Below are 16,231 nucleotides of genomic sequence, written 5' to 3'. Positions count from 1 at the left end.
ATGTGAAGGGGATCAAAGAAGAGTCATGGTTGGAAAGGACCTCTGAGATCAAAAAGTCCAACCATATAAAAAAACCAAACAAAACCAAACAAACAACACAAACAAACAAAAAAACCCCATCACAAACACAAAACCTACAATATTAGCCACTAGAGCATGCCCTGAAGTTCTACATCTGCATGTTTCTTGAATGCATCCAAGGATGGTGACTCAACCACCTCCCTGGGCAGCCTGTTCCAGTGCCTGATCACTCTTTCAGTACAGAAATTCTTCCTAACATCCAATCTAAACCTCCCTTGTTGCAGCTTCAGACAATTTCCTCTGGTCCTGTCATAATTCACTTGACAGAAGAGGCCAACACCCTCCTCCCGACAACCTCCTTTCAGGTAGCTGAAGAGGGCAATGAGGTCTCCCTTCAGCCTCCTCTTCTCCAAACTAGACATCCCTAGTTCCCTCAGCCTCTCCTCCTGTGACTTGTTCTCTAGACCCTCCACCAGTTGGTGGCTCTTCTCTGGACACCCTCCAGCACTTCCGTGTCCTCCCTGTAGTGAGGGGCCCAGAACTGAACACAGTAATTGGGGTTTGCCCTCACCAGAGCTAAGTACAGGTGCATGATCATGTCCCTGCTCCTCCTGGCCACACTTTTCCTTGTGCAGGCCAGAATAGTGTTGGCCTTCTTGGCCACCTGGGCACACTGCTGGCTCATGTTCAGCCAGCTGTCCACCAGCAACCCCAGGTCCTTTTCTCCTGAGCAGCTCTCCAGCCACTCTTCCTCAAGCCTGTAGTGTTGCCTGGGGTTGTTGTGACCAAAATGCACGACCTGGCACTTGCCCTTATAGAACCTCATAAAATTGGCCTTGGCCCATTGATCCAGCTTTTCCAGGTCCTTCTGTAGAGCCTTCCTACCCACTAGCAGATCAACACTCCCACCCAGTTTGGTGTCATCTGCAAACTTACTGAGGATGCACTCTATCCCCTCATCCAGATCACTGATAAAGATGATAAAGAATGGCTCCAAAACTGGGCCTTGAGGGACACCACAGGAGACCAGGTGCCAACTAGATTTGACCCTGTTTACCAGAACTTTCTGGGCCTGGCCATCCAGGCAGATTTTACCCAGTGAAGAGTGCTGTTGTCTATGCCATGATTCACCAGCTTCTCCAGGAGAATGCTGTGGGAGATGGTGTCAAAGGCCTCACCAAAGTCCAGGTAGACAATGACCACAACTTTCTCCTCACCCAGAAGGAGGATCACATGGTCATAGAAAGAGATCAGGCTGGTCAAGCAAGACCTCCCTTTCATAAACCCATGCTGGCTGACCATGATCCTCTGGCTGCCCTGTGCTTGCCATGTGAGCTCACTCAAGGTGAGCCTCTCCATGATCTTTCCCAGTACTGAGGTCAGGCTGACAGGCCTGCAGTTCCTCAGATCCTCCTTCCAGCCCTTCCTGTAGGTGGGTTTCACATTATTCACCCTCCAGTCATCTGGGACCTCCCCTGGACTAGGACTGTTGATAAATGTTGGAGAGGGGCTTAGCAAGCTCCTTCATCAGCTCCCTCAGCACTCTTGGGTGGATCCCATCCAGCCCCATGGGTTTGTGTGTCCAGGTGCAGAAGCAGATCATTAACTACTTCCTCCTGGATCTTGGGGGGGGTTGTTCTGCTCTCCATGCTTATCTTCCAGGATGGAGTGTTCCATATCATTTATGCAAGATTTCTTCAGATAATTGATAAACTACTGTAAAAGGAGATCATGATCCTTCATCCTTGGAATGGAATTAATGCAATGTAGTGCCTCCCAGTTGACAATGGGGAGGTTTGAGGGCTGTTCACAATTAAAGCATTATTTCACCATTTCTGCCCATTGATGTTTGTCTTGAAAATTGAAGATTTATTCAATTAGTACAAGAAAGATGACCAGTCATCCAGATCTCTGAATACTCTTGATAACAGAGAAAAACCATACAGAACACAAGGTTAACAACTATTTATGGAGGCCAAATCTGAAGCCTCCATTAAAAAAATGTGGAACTATGAGCAGCTTGTTATTTAAAATGTATAGGTTATTGCGCTACTGTTGGCTAGGCAAAAAGCTCCTTCTTTTCCAAAGGAATTTATTGCTTTAAGTATGTCTTGTGCAAGGGATATGATAACCTCTGACACCCTTAATCAGACGTGGGATATCTGAAACAGAGGTAGATGAGACAATTCTTGAACATCAGTTCTTGTTTTCCAGCACAGTTACTGACAAACCCAAATACTGCCTTTTAAGAATACTGTCAGCTTAAAGTCTGTGCTGCATCTGACTTCTTGCTTAGTGGCGAGACCTTTGTTGTATTCCTCAGATTATTTATTACTTCATTCTTTGCTAAAGGCGTATTTTCTTTTACCAAATTGATTAAACATAAAAGAGTGTCTGATTTTCCTATGGCTTGACTTTTAGTGTATGAATGCATGGAAACAGAGTGCAAAAGCCCTCCTCCGTTCCCCCTCCTCACCTCTAAGCTCCATAATATAAATGAAATCCTTTGCTAGTGATATTTTTTGGCCCTTGCTTACCATGGATATAAAGGCAATGAGGACTAAAGCTTCTAAGATGTTAGTGTGCATGGATATCAATAAACAGGGTATTGTTTTGAGTAGGAGTTCAAGTACATCAAGCCTTTCCTGCCATCTATACCCAGAAATGTCGAGGGAAAAGGTTGCAAGTTGCTACTTCTCAAATGCAGCCTTGCCCTGTTGGGAAAGTGTCCTTTCCTCAGTGGATTGCATTTGTCTGTTAAAGACATCTTTTCTGAGTTGAAGAAAGAACTACAGGAATGGATGTTTTATGGTTCACTTTGGAGAATCAATCTCCCTTCTATGTTCAGAAGTTCCTTTACAATATAGGGGCAGCTGAAAGGGCCTATAGCATGGGCTATAGCATGAGCTGGTGTTGCACAGACATACCCAGCAAGGTGAAGTGTGTCAGTGCTGATCCTTGGTTAAATAAGACCTGAAGGAGGGCTTGCTTTCTTTAATTACGTTAATTTACATTTTGTGTTTGCACAAATCTAACATAGTCACTGTTAAAACTGGGTCCCACGGCTTGGTTAGCCTGAAAATACCAACTGTGTGTCACATTTGACTCAGGTCTGACAACAATGCTCTCGATCCCCTCCCCCCCCCACCCAGGCAGGGAAGGAGAGAGAGAAAAAGAGAGAGACTTGGCTGGATTGAAAACTGAACTACACAACTTTAATTAAACACTAATGAATGATATAAGAGAATATATACAGTTATACAGATATATTCAGGTATGGGCAAAAGCCTCTCACCTCCCCCCATCCCCAGCAACTCCCACAGCACTCCCCTGAGGTTAAGACAGTCCCGAGGAATCCTGGAGATGCTGCTGGAGAGAGCACAGAGTGATGAGGTCAGGAGAGCTCAAGCCTGGGGGTCGACAGTGATGGATGGACGGAGTCCTCCCCGGACGCCGGCCATGGATGGAAGAGAAGGGAAGAAAAAAAAAAAGGAAGGAAGTTGTCTTCTGTGATCTCTGACCTTCCCCTGAGCTTACGTAGATATCTGGAATGGAATATCTCTGGCCAGTTTTGCTGTCTGTCTAACTCAGCCTCCTACGGGGGGGTCACAGATCTCCCCATAGTGTCTGAGCCGGCAGAGTGAAGGTGCGACCTTGAAGGCCCAGCAGTTACAAAAACATTCCACTATCTTATCAGCTCTAGCTAGAGCACACTGTTGCTAGTTAAAAAAAAGCTGACTGAAGGAAAAAAAAATTAGCAAAAAGAAAATTGGCTTCATCCTGGCTCAAACCAGGACACTGTGTAAGATAGAAATCAGTTTGGTCACTCCTCTAGGAAATGCTGCTGACACCATCCTCATCTCAATAGTCTTTCTATAAATGTCATTGATTTCTAGCTGGGTAAGGGAGCAATAGGATCCTATGGCCATAGGAACTTGAATGATACATATGGAAATTACCCTGTAAACAGTTGTCACCTGCTGTTTGTTTCTCTCTGTGCTCTGAAGCTTTACTTAATAAAATCAGGTATGAGCAGATAGATTTCTTCCAAATGTAATGAATATTTATTTCTGAAGGTCTTTAGATAGGACTTGGACTTGCTTTTCAGAAACTGTAATGAGATAACTCAAACGCTTTGTGCAACATGGAAGTTTCTTCCTTTGTTCCTCTGACACATCACAGAAATGTTCTGTCAAACATGTAGAGATGGGCTGCAAAAATCCAGTAGAGTTAATTTAAAGCATCTTCTACATGAGTCTTGGATTTTCCAACTCCATCTGTAATTCAGTAAGTCACAGTCTCTTGGCAGTTTGTGAAAAGCTGTTACTGTTTCCTGCTCCCACACTGTGATAGTTTCTGAACTGGGAGACTTTCCTTCATTCCAGCTGAGCATATTGGGGGCATCAGCCTGGGCAGTAAGCCTGTGTTGCTCTAACAAAATTTTAAATAGCTTTTAAAAAGACATTTTTTTAATTTCTCGGGCAGTAACATGGAACTGTGTTACTGATAGCAGCAAGTAACCACAAACTTCCTCTGTGTGGGCTGGAAGCCCTTGTACTGACTCAGACGCTGCCGGCGCCGGGTGCCCACCCTGTGTGATAAGCAATAACACATGTTGATGCTGAGGAGTTGCAGAGGGAGGCAGTCAAGCTTTGCAGCTCTGAACAGGCACCTTGTGCATGGTGCAGACCTCTTAGTCAGGTGGATGCTATGCATCTTTGTGGCTAATTACATTTCTTTTCCGTCTGTGTTTAGTGTGCTAATGTCTGATCCTATTTGAGGCTTAGTCTGGCCTGGAGCTGTGTGCTCTGTGTCACCAACTGTTAAGCAAGAAATACCTATGACATCTGAAGGGTGATGATTTCCTTTGTTTTCTTACCGATGGTAAAGACTAGATTCAGTAAACACTGCCTAATGTTTTAACTTGAGGAAAATCTGCAGAATAACTAAAATATCAGATTGCAGAGCATCTTCTGAAGGAGTCACTGCTAACAGAGCCATATGGATGCTTTATTGAATGTAGCCTTACATATACATTCCAGTTAGGGAAGGAATTTGAGCTATTAAAAAAAAAAAAAAAAATCAATTGCAAAGGTCATTGGATGCTGCAGAGGGAAACCTGCCCTCCTGCTCTTTTGTAAAGTACAGTGTATCTCTTTCTTTCAAGGGAGTACAGCAAGAAGAATATGTGTTTAGAAAACTAGGTTTCTTCAAATGATGGTTATCCACAAGTCTCTAGGCACTGCCACGCACAAGAGAGTGAACTACAGACCAATCTCACATTTTAGGAACATTCTTCTTTTTCCTTCTCTATCGCTTTATGTAATTTGATTATAAGTGTTTGTGCTTAGAAGTGTAGAAATTCCCGAGAGCAGAAGAAAGGACCCAGCACAGTGTGAGCTGGGTGGGAGAGGAGGAGGGCAGGGGGCATGCTGGCAGGGCAGGAGGAGAAGAGCATCGCTGGGGCAGACAGGGCTTGCTGCCTTGGGGGGGCTGCCCGGGGTAAGGGCTGGGGGGCAGCAGGGGTGTGGGAAAGGCTGACTGCCCACCCTCTCAGGCTGCCCCTGGCCGCCTGATGCTCTCAGGAATGCAGAGCTCCTTTTAGCGTGGCCTTTCTCTGCCTCGTTATACTGCATCTCTTTACAGGGGAGTTTTTCTAAGTGGGCAAATAGCTGACTTGTTCTGTGTCCCTTTGCACTTCCTTTTAAGGAGAATTATTTTAATTGATTAATACTGCACCAAGCAGTTTGCTTGGAAGAGGCAGCCTTTTTGGTTTTTTTGGACTAATTGCCAGTCTGGGTTTCTGAATGACAATACAGCTGCTAATTAATCTTACTGCTGTTCTCACAGAAAGACACCCTGATAAGAATTTGCCAATTAACATAAGAAAAAAAATATGTCAAGAGTCCTGTTGTGTTTTTCCGGCATCTGCTTCCAGTTGGATGAATATCACTACCAAATACAGAGGCAGACTAGTAAGCGTGAAAGCCAGCAGGCCACGAGGCTGCTCCAAATTTGCTCAGGCGTTGTTCATTCAGAAGCTAGCAGTTATTTGTAGTCCTGGTCACTCTTGTTGCCTAACATTACTTGCTTCGGTTTTTTAAGCAGGAGGAAGATGAAGCAAATATCTGACGAGCCCCATAGAGATTTTCGTGCAGTGTCCCAATGTTAATGAGTATTATCAGAAGGCTGAAAGGAGAGTTTTGACAGGGTGGGTCCCAGCTTTCACCTGGTTCATCTGGTGCAGCCAGGGACCAGGGGGTCTGCCTGGGGCACTGCCTGGCTTGGGAGTGCACCCACAGTGTGCAGCAGAGAGCATGTGCGTGCTGTGCCAGACAGTGCTGGTGGTGGTGGGCAGTGGGGTGGCAAGGTGAGCTGCTTTGCTTCTATCACAAACTGTGCTTGTTAGCTGTGGCAGACAGCTCCAGTGTTGACCCCAAGAATTCACTTTCATTCTTGCAGGGGAAGTTTGCAGCCCCATGCTGACTTTCCTGCTGCTGGAGTTAAGCCTGTAATAGTTGCTGGGGAAAGCTCATTTAAAACCACCCGGGCATATTACAGGACTGTGTAATCTCAGCTGTATCTGTGATGTAGATATGTCCATGAAAATACAGGACCAGATGCTCACTAGTGATAGATAGTCCAGTCTCTGATCCACACAAGCTCTGTGAGACCAAGGACTCATCCAGGGACCAGGGACTCATCCAGCCAGGGGTAAGGGACAGAACCGACTGCTGTTGCCAGTTGGTTTTCATTACCTTGAATTGTCCAGAGCAGTGTTTCTGGGTCACAGTACCACTTGCTCTGGTGCTTCTGAAGACATGAGCAACCAACTGGAAGCAGATACCAGAAAAACACAACAGGACGCTTGACGTATTTTTTTTTCTTATGTTAATTTAATTTCTTTTCTCTGTGCTTGCAGGCCAGAAGATTCTTCACCACAGAAGTGATGTCTTAGAAACTGTAGTCCTGATCAATCCCTCAGATGAAGCAGTTAGTACTGAGGTAAGTCAGAAATACTGTTGTAAACACTCCATTAAGTGGACAGGATGAGAGCAGTGAAACACTTGTAGTTAAAACGATTCTTGGATATCAGTTACTGCTTTCCAGCACAGTGACTGACAAACCCCAATACTGTCTTTCAGAGTCTTAGCAGACAAAGAGCAGGTCCTAACTGTGCATGAAAACACACGTTAGGAGCAAATATAATGAAAAACATCATCCATGCCTTTATTTTCTCTCTGATTTACCAGACTTGTGATAAAACATCAGAGGTATAGGGCAGAAACAAACCTCTGATCCCAGCATTCCTTTAATAATGCACCAGACTCCCTTCTTGATGAAGTGGAGGCAGTTGTGGTGGAACTACATCTGCTCTTCTGCTAATCCCTTGTTTGTTAGCTCTGGATGCCTTTGTACACATGAAAAAAGTGCCTGGAAGTGCTCTGAGATAAATTTAGGTCTTCAAGAAGAGTTACAAGCTATGTAGTCGTTACTCTAGGTTGATCTATCTGTCCTTCAGAAACCATGTGATGTTTTCAGTGGGCACTTGTGGGTGCCCCAGAAGAGGACTGACAGTTCCTCAGGAAATCACTAGAGCCAAGTCAAAAAACTAAGTGTATAGTTCAAAGACAAAATTGGCAAATTTAACTAGTGAGACTGAAGGTTTTAAAAATAGGGATAATTGCATTTGCTAGCCTGTGCTGGGAAGCACTGACATACTACCATTCATCTCGGAAGTGAAAGAGACTCTGCCTTTAGTATGTAGTGAAAAATGTGTTTTGTTACCAACCTTAAAAGATATTGAACAGAAACAGGAGGAAGGACACCAGAACAAATTTCTGAATGTTGTGAAAGTTTAAATAAGTAACTCAGCTTTGGCAGCTCATTCACTAAAAAACTGAGCATTACAATCTCTTATAAGGCACTAGAGGCACTGGGTAAGGAGCAAGGGGATCAGCTGGCTAGCAGCTTCGCATACAGTCAGACATTCAGAGTAAAAAGCTATTAAGTGTGTGTGTATATATACACGTGTGTAGGGAGGGAGAGTCAAAGAACTGCCAAAAGTAGGGAAATGCTGTTTCTGTCGCTGCTGTTCTTTGATGGAAGACCACATGGAAGAACACTGTCTGAGGTTCACTAATGACTTCTGAACCCTGGCTTTATTTCTTTGGCTCTGGAATGTGTTTGGCTAGCTAATTCCCTCTTGCTAGACTGAGAGGCAGTATTTTCCTCACCTTCATCTTGCCGAACTGGTCACAGCCAGAAGTTGCAAGCTGAGATTTACTTTGGCTTGCTGTGCAAGATTCTAACTGGACATAAACCAGAAAAAGACAGTAAGAAAGAGGTAGGATAATTGAGTCAGAGGTTGGGTAGACATATTCTGCCCATTATGGCAAGTAGAAAACAGTTTCAGATATCAAGAGATTGCCAGGTTGCATCTGGGGAGACTGTGACATACCATGGAACTCTTACTTCACCAGAAGAGGAATGTGAATCTATCTGTTCAGGAAAAACAAAGGAAAATTATATTTTAAAAATTCCTAATCTACTAATCTGTCTGATAATAGCCATACTGATGGCAGTCTGACCATAGTTCTGCCTAAAGCTCCTGTCATGTTTTGTCAAATGCCAAAATACCTCCCAGAAAAGAGAGGCCTAAAGGGAGAGAGACTGTAGTTTCCCAAAGGAAACAAGGTTCTGAAATGCCCATGAGCAGTGTCTTCATTCTTATGGATGAAGTGGAGGTCTGCTCCCTCCTATCTCTGCTCACACACCATCTTTCCCTCTGTTTTGGCTGAGGCTACATCCTCCTCTTTACTTCCTTCAAACAATTTGGGACCAACAATTCAACCAAGGGTAAAACTGAACAGAATTATCACCTTGCAGTATTTTATCTGAAATGAAGTGGTCTTGAAATCAGGAGATGAATTTCTGGTAGTCCTTCCGGAAGCCTTCATTATACCCAGACACGGAATTTATGTGTCTCTTCAGGGTCTTCCAAGTGTATCGTACATTATGCTCTGTAATCTGAAAGCATATATTTACTCTTTTTTTGTATGTTTGCTAGTTCTGTAGAATGTATTTCATTATCAATTCATTACCAATTAAAAAAATACATTGAAGGGCAATTATGTGACAGTTGCATATCAGTGATTAACAAGTCAGGATATAAATGTGAGTTTACACATAAGTTGGCAGACTGCCCAGCACTGCTGCCAGCAACAAGTGAAAACATAGAAGGGGAAGCCAGTTCTTTTATAGTTTTAATACAGCTAAACCAGACAAGATACAATATAAAAATACAAATACAGCAATACACTTCAGACAGCTGGCTGCACTTAACTGTATTTTTTTCTGAAATAGAAATAGATACACTAAATCTAGCAAGGATATTTCTGAGTTTATAATTATTTAGTGCAATTAATAACAGACCAGCATTAGTCCTGCATTTAATTAAAGGAACTTTCTGCTGCTCAGCATCGGGGCCCCTTATTCAATAAAATAACAATGAAAATCTGCTGGAGTTGGGGTCTTCTTTCAGATACACACTCCTCAGTGCCTCTTTTCTACTCTAATGAAAACATGTGTTTTCAACGGAGGCTGAGGTTGAGCTGTACTGGTTTAGCCTGGTTCAGGAGTTATTTAGAACAACGCATTGCTTAACAAGCAATATAAAAATTTGAAAGAACAGCTTGTTAGGAGAGCTGAAGTGATTATATCATCTCCATGGAGATGAATCTTGCATGCAGTATCATGTGGAGTTGTTCCAGATGGACTCTGCTCATTTAGTTGAGTATGTGGACAGCCTTGTTTAGGAATCACTATTCTGGCTTAATTCCTCCTTGAACAGAGGGATTAGTATACATAATATCCATACTTTACCATAGGTTGAATTAATTTTTCAGTGTTGGACAGGATTTTGAAAGTGATTACGAAAAATGTAGTCAACAGTGAAGAATCTTACACAGTTTTTGTTTAGTTTTGTTCTTAAATTTAAGTTTAATTTAGCCAATAGAAGTATACTGAATATATGGGTTTCTCTTAGCATGCAAGTATATCTCCCACTGGGGAGGAAATGGGAGTTATTAGTAGCTGTAATGAGGGTCAAGTAAAGTAACAAGGAGCTACTTTAAAATAGTTAGGAGTTATTCAAAATGCAGAACAAGGTTATTTCTCAGTAGCAAGCTGATTTGTGCTATCAAACATCCACTTAATTTACTACTGTGTGTTGAAAAAGGTCTAGGGTTGGCACACTTTTGAAACTTCTGGTGTCCATAGTGACATAATGAGATGTAAATAGTGCATGTGACTGCATCTGAGTGCTTGAAATTCAAATTTATGATTATGGTGAAGCAGAATTGTTCTTTAACCTTGTCGATGGTTCAGGTTACAGCAGAATGGCAATCTAAATATGCCACTTTTGTGTGTGATTTGTGGTTGTTACTTTTCAGTGACATTTTCACAACTGAATGACAAGTAATGCTGTATTCTGAGGAAGAATAGCCTTCCAAACACCAAGTCTGACACATGGAGTTGTCCCTCATTAGTATGTGGGACAGAGTTTGTGAAGAGGGTCCTGATTAAATGCTATTAAAATTCACAAAGAGTTGTATTTGGGGTTTGGTATCTGGATCATGCCACCAGCTCTGACAAACCTGGTCTGCTGAGGCCTATGGATCCATCTCTAGGAATAGGGGAAGAGCAACCTCAGACATACACTAGGCAAAGTGGTGAAGAGGGGTTCAAACTGTTGAGGCCTGGGGGGAGAGAGAACCTCCATTCATCTCACATCGATCAGTTTCAGTGTGATGTTGATACCACTAACAGATGCCCAGAACCTACAAAAGGGGTGCAGGTCAGCAGGGGAACACCTGGAGGGCACCATAATGAAATCCCAGCCCCTCCAGTTACTCAGTCACCTTCCCTGGAGGCCCAGCCTAAATGCCTCTCTGCAAAGGCACACAGCATGGGGAATAAACAGGAGGAGTTGGAGATGTGTGCCTGTCTGCAGGGCTGTGATCTTACTGGCATTAAGGAGACCAGAATGGAAGGTTACAGACTCTTTAGGAAACACAGGCAGGGAAGACGAGGTGGGGGTGTAAGCCATGGTACTCATGGACTTCAAACACCCTAATACTTGTTGGATGGACAACTCTGCAAAGCACAAACAACCCAGGAGGTTCCTTGGTTGTATTGACCATGAAGTGGCAGAGTTCAAGATCCTTAGGGAAGCAAGGAAGGCTCACAGTACGATTGCTGCCCTTTACTACAAAAGGGCAGATTTCAGCCTCTTCAGGGATCTGCTCAAGAGAGTGTCATGGGATAACATCCTGGAGGGAAGAGGGGCCCATCAGAGCTGGTTGATATTTAAGGATCACCTTCTCCTGACCCAAGAGCTATGCATCCCAACTAAGAGAAATTCAAGTAAAAACTCCAGGAGGTTGGTGTATATGACCAAGCAGCTCCTAGAAGAGCTCAATCTTCAGAAGTATGCACAGAGGGGGTGGAAGCTAGGGCAGGTAACCTGGGAGGACTACAGAGAGGTTGTCTGAGCAACTAGGGATCAGGTGAGGAGAGCCAAATCCCTGCTAGAATTAAATCTCACCAGGGATGTAAAAAGCAGTAAGAAAAGCTTCTATAGCTATGTTGGGGATAAAAGGACAACCAAGGAAAATGTAGGCCCTCTGCTGAAGGAAACAGGAGACCTAGCTACACAGGATGTTGAGAAGGCTGAGGTTCTCAATGACCTCTTTGCATCAGTCTTCTCTGGCAAGTGCTCCAGCCTCATTGCAAAGGCCACAGCAGGTGAAAGGGACTTTGAGAATGAAGCATCCCCCACTGTAGGAAAAGAACAGGCTTGTGACCATCTAGAGAACCTGAAGGTGCACAAGTTAATGGGACCTGATGAGGTCTATCCAGGGTCCTGAAGGGGCTGGCAGATGCAGTTCCTAAGCCTCTATCCATCTTATTTGAGAGGCTGTGGTGGCCTGGTGAGGTTCCCAACAATTGGAAAAAAGGGAACATAGCCCCTGTTTTTAAAAAGGGGAAAAAGGAAGATCAAGGAACTACAGGCCAGTCAGTCTCACCTCTGCGCCTGGAAAGACCATGGAACAGATCCTCCTGGAAAATCTGCTAAGGCCCATGGAAAGTAAGGAGGTGACTGGTGACAGCCAACATGGCTTCACTAAGGGCAAGTCATGGCTGAACAATTTGTGACCTTCTATGACAAGGCTACAGAGATGGTGGATAACGGCAGAGCAACCGATGTCATCTACCTGCATTGTGCAAGGCATGTGACACTGTCCGACATGACATCCTGATCTGCAAACTGACAAGGCATGGATTTGACAGATGGATCACTCGGTGGATAAGAAATTGGCTGGATGGCCACACGCAGAGAATTGTGGTCAATGGCCCATGAGTGAGGTTCCTCAGGCGTCAGTAAGACCAGTGCTGTTCAGCATCTTTTTTTGAGACATGGACAGAGGGCTGAGTTTATCCTCAGCAAGTTTGCTGGCAAGGCCAAGCTGCTTGGAGTAGTTGGCATCCTAGAGGGAAGGGACGCCATCCAGAGAGGCCTTGATGGGTTTGAGAAGTGGGTCAATGCCAACCTCATGAAGCTCAACAAGGCCAAATGCAAGGTCCTGCACCTGTGTGGGCACAAATATAGGCTGGGGGAGAATCGCAGAGAGCAGGCTCAAGGAAAAGGACTTGGGAGTGGTAGTAGGTGAGAAGCTCGACATGAGCTGCCAGTGTGTGCTGGAGCCCAGAAAGCCAAAGACATCCTGGGCTGCATCAAAAGAAGTGTGGCCAGCAGGGCCAGGGAGGGGATTCTGCCCCTTTACTCTGCTCTGGTGAGACCCCACCTGGAGCACTGTGTAGAGCTCTGAAGCCCTCATCACAGGGACAACATGGAGCCATTGGAGAGGGTCCAGAGAAGAGTCACCAAGATGATCAAAGGCCTGGAGCACCTCTGCTGTGAAGACAGGCCAAGAGAGTTGGGACTGTTCATCCCAGAGAAGAGAAGGCTCTGGAGAGACCTTATAGAGGCCTTCCAGTACCTGAAGGGGTTACAGGAAAGCTGAGGAGGGGTTTTTCGCCAGAGATGTCAGCAATAGGACAAGGGTACTGGTTTTCCACTGAAAGACAGGAGATTTAGGTTAGACATCAGGAAGAAATTATTCACCAGGAGGGTAGTAACGCACTGGAATAGGTTGCCCAGGGAGGCTGTAGAAGCCCTCTCCCTGGAGGTGTTTAAGGGCAGTTTGGAGGAGGTTTTGTGCAGCCTGGTCTAGTGTGAGATGTCCCCACTCATGGCAGGGAGGTTGGAAGTTGATAATCTTTAAGGTCCCTTTCAATCTTAACCATGGTATGGAACATGAGGGAAAAGTTCCTTATGGTGAGAGTGACAAAGCACTGAAACAGGCTGCCCAGGGGGGTTGTGTAATCTCCTCTGGAGACATTCAAGACCCACCTGTGTGCAGTCCTATGTAATGTGCTCTAGATACTTTAGGCAATCCTCTCTAGAGGTCCCTTCCAACTCCAAAGATTCTGTGATTCAGTAATATGTTTGTTCATTGGAAAAATTATTTTTTCATTAAAATTTTATTCTGTTCTTCTCTTTGCTCTTTTCCCCCTCTCATTAGTTTGGCTTATTAAACAGACCTCCTCTGTAGTTCCTTCTTGTCACTCCTTTTTCCCTTTTGTGCCTTTCTTACTGTCTTTTGTAAATGGAACCTGATAATGTTTCAACAATCCTGGGGGACTGTGTTGCAAATTATGTTTTAAATTAGGAGAGGTAAACTGCATGTTCTCAGTGGAATACAGAAACACATAGTAACTCCCATTATTTATGTGTTTTTCTCTCCTTCACTCTAGGTGCGCTTAATGATCACAGATGCTGCAAGACACAAGCTCCTTGTACTAACTGGACAATGCTTTGAAAACACAGGAGAACTCATTCTTCAGTCAGGGACCTTCTCCTTCCAGAACTTCATTGAGATCTTCACAGATCAAGAGGTGTGTTCAGTTAAGTGTCTTCCGTACATTGTTGTGTGATGGCAAAGGTTTCTAAAAGTCCAAAAATGGCCCTTACTACTTAGAATTAGAACCAGCAGCCTGATGCCAATGCTCTTTACTCTTCCTTATAGGCATTCTATGAAAACATTTATTTAATTTATATATTTTTATATATATATATATATATATAATATATTATATATTATATTTGTCTTATATGCTTATAATATTTTTATAATATATTGTATGTTTATATTATATATATAATATAAATTATATTGATGTAACTTGCTTAACAAAAGAATTAGAATTGAATCTGGGGAGTTGTAACTTCCAGAAACAGAAAATCAAGGAACCTTTTGACAATGGAAGAAAAGAGCTCTGTGTCTAAAATATACAGGTTGTCTATCCAAGGTGCACATACATTGAAATTGAACTTGACACTGGGTTCTTGTCTGGTGGCAGCTAAGTAACAGGTGATGTTAAGACTGTTGGTGGAATAGCTCTTAGTTTGTTGCAACAGATGCCTGCTTGGCTTCTTTATAGTAGTGTTCAAAAATTGGCCAGTGAAATCTGTAAATCTTGTCATTTTTACATACTGAAAATATAAGTATTAAGTATGCCAGTGTTTAATGCTCTTTGGTTTAGGACTTGATATTTGCTGTCTTGCTTAATGTACTGTGTCTGAAAGCCCCCACAGGGCACGGACCCTTAGTTAACAAGCTGTCACACTTAATTTGACAGCTGTGTAAAGCATATATTTAAATAAACTATATGGCTGCATCTCTAAGAATTTAGTTTCCAAAATTAATTAGGAGCGTGTTGGTGGAGTGAGATTTGAAAGTTCAGCACTGAAAAGCAGAAGTTTGCATGACTTCCATCATGACCTCATTTTATCCATTTGATCCTATTGCCAAAGCCTTTTTGGTCATATGATGTTCATGATTTTGGGGCTGGGGAAAGATCTGGCTTCCTGTTCTCTGAAACACACATGACGCCTAAAACTCACTGGCAGTTCACAGAGTTATTTTTCTATGAAATTGCAAACCTGAGCTCTTTGCAAGTCTGGCTAATTAGCGACTCAAAATTATTTTATTACTACATGCAAAATTAGGGACAAATTGTACCATTAGGATCAGTAAGCAAATTGTTGGCTGGAAAGCAGGGGGGTGGTGGCTGGCCATGAGGTACAGCCACTGAGGGATTTCCGCAGTGGTGGGCATGCAGGGCATACTCCTGTGGGCTGTGGGTAAGGCTCACTTGGCTCATCTCTGCACCTGCCAGCAGATTTGCCAGCAACCAGCAAATGTCTTCAAAAGTGCTGGCTTCCACCTTACTGTTTCTGCAGCCTTGGCCTCCCACTGCTTCTACGAGATTTCACAAAAGCAAAGATTGCATTTGCCACACTGCAGTCTGTGCATGTGGCGTTTTTTAAAGGGTCTTGTAACTGGGAAATTCTTCGGTGATCTACAGATTGGGAAAAAGCTTAGAAAAAAGGGCTAAAATAAAAGCAGTTAGTGGTTTTCTAAGTGGTGATCAGAAGTAAGAATTTCTGTGCTGTCTTGGTAGTGTTAAGTTTGCAGTTGGACTCGGTGATCTTAAGGGTCCAACCTACATGATTCTATAATTTTATAAGCATGTACGGTTTGGTGAGTACTGTGTGGAATTGGTGTTTCTGGCCTCTGCCCATTTTCACTTCACTGGACCAATCCTGAGCTATGGTCATAGGACCTTGGAATCATAGAATGGGTTGGAAGGAACTTTAAAGATCATATAGTTCCTACCCCCCTGCCGTGAGCAGGGACACCTCCCACTAGGCCAAGTTGCTCAAAGCCTCATCCAACCTGTTCTTGGACTCTTCGGGGGGAAGCATCTACAAGTTCTCTGAGCAACCTGTTCCAGTCTCAACACTCTCACAGTAAGGAATTTCTCTGTAATATCTAATCCAAATCTACCCTCTTCCGGTTGTAAACTTTTTCTAGCACTACAAGCCCTTATAAAAAGCCCCTCCCCAGCTTTCCTGTAGGCCCCCTTTGAGGTATGGAAGGCCTCTATAAGGTCTTCCCAGAGCCTTCTCTTCTCCAGGCTGAACAACCCCAACTCTCTCAGCCTGTCCTCATAGCAGAGGTGCTTCAGCCCTCTGATTGTCTTTGTGGCCCTTCTCTGGACCCTCTTCAACAGCTCCATG

At 43.8% G+C, this 16,231-nt stretch overlaps 1 protein-coding gene across 1 annotated transcript in view; it reads left to right on the top strand.

Annotated features, from left to right (window-relative positions):
* MAP1B (microtubule-associated protein 1B) overlaps positions 1–16,231 on the top strand; it is a 68,696-nt gene that overhangs the window by 39,223 nt on the left and 13,242 nt on the right. The window contains exons 2-3 of the mRNA XM_010006376.1: positions 6,944–7,026; positions 13,903–14,043. Of these exons, the coding sequence (XP_010004678.1) occupies positions 13,912–14,043 (132 nt within the window). The 5' untranslated portion in view covers positions 6,944–7,026; positions 13,903–13,911. The remainder of the gene's footprint in view (positions 1–6,943; positions 7,027–13,902; positions 14,044–16,231) is intronic.

The sequence above is a fragment of the Chaetura pelagica genome, unplaced genomic scaffold (assembly GCF_000747805.2).
Source record: "Chaetura pelagica isolate M959 unplaced genomic scaffold, ChaPel_1.0 scaffold559, whole genome shotgun sequence".
NCBI classification, from domain to species: domain Eukaryota; kingdom Metazoa; phylum Chordata; class Aves; order Apodiformes; family Apodidae; genus Chaetura; species Chaetura pelagica.
This window is presented reverse-complemented; position numbering and strand designations above follow the sequence as displayed.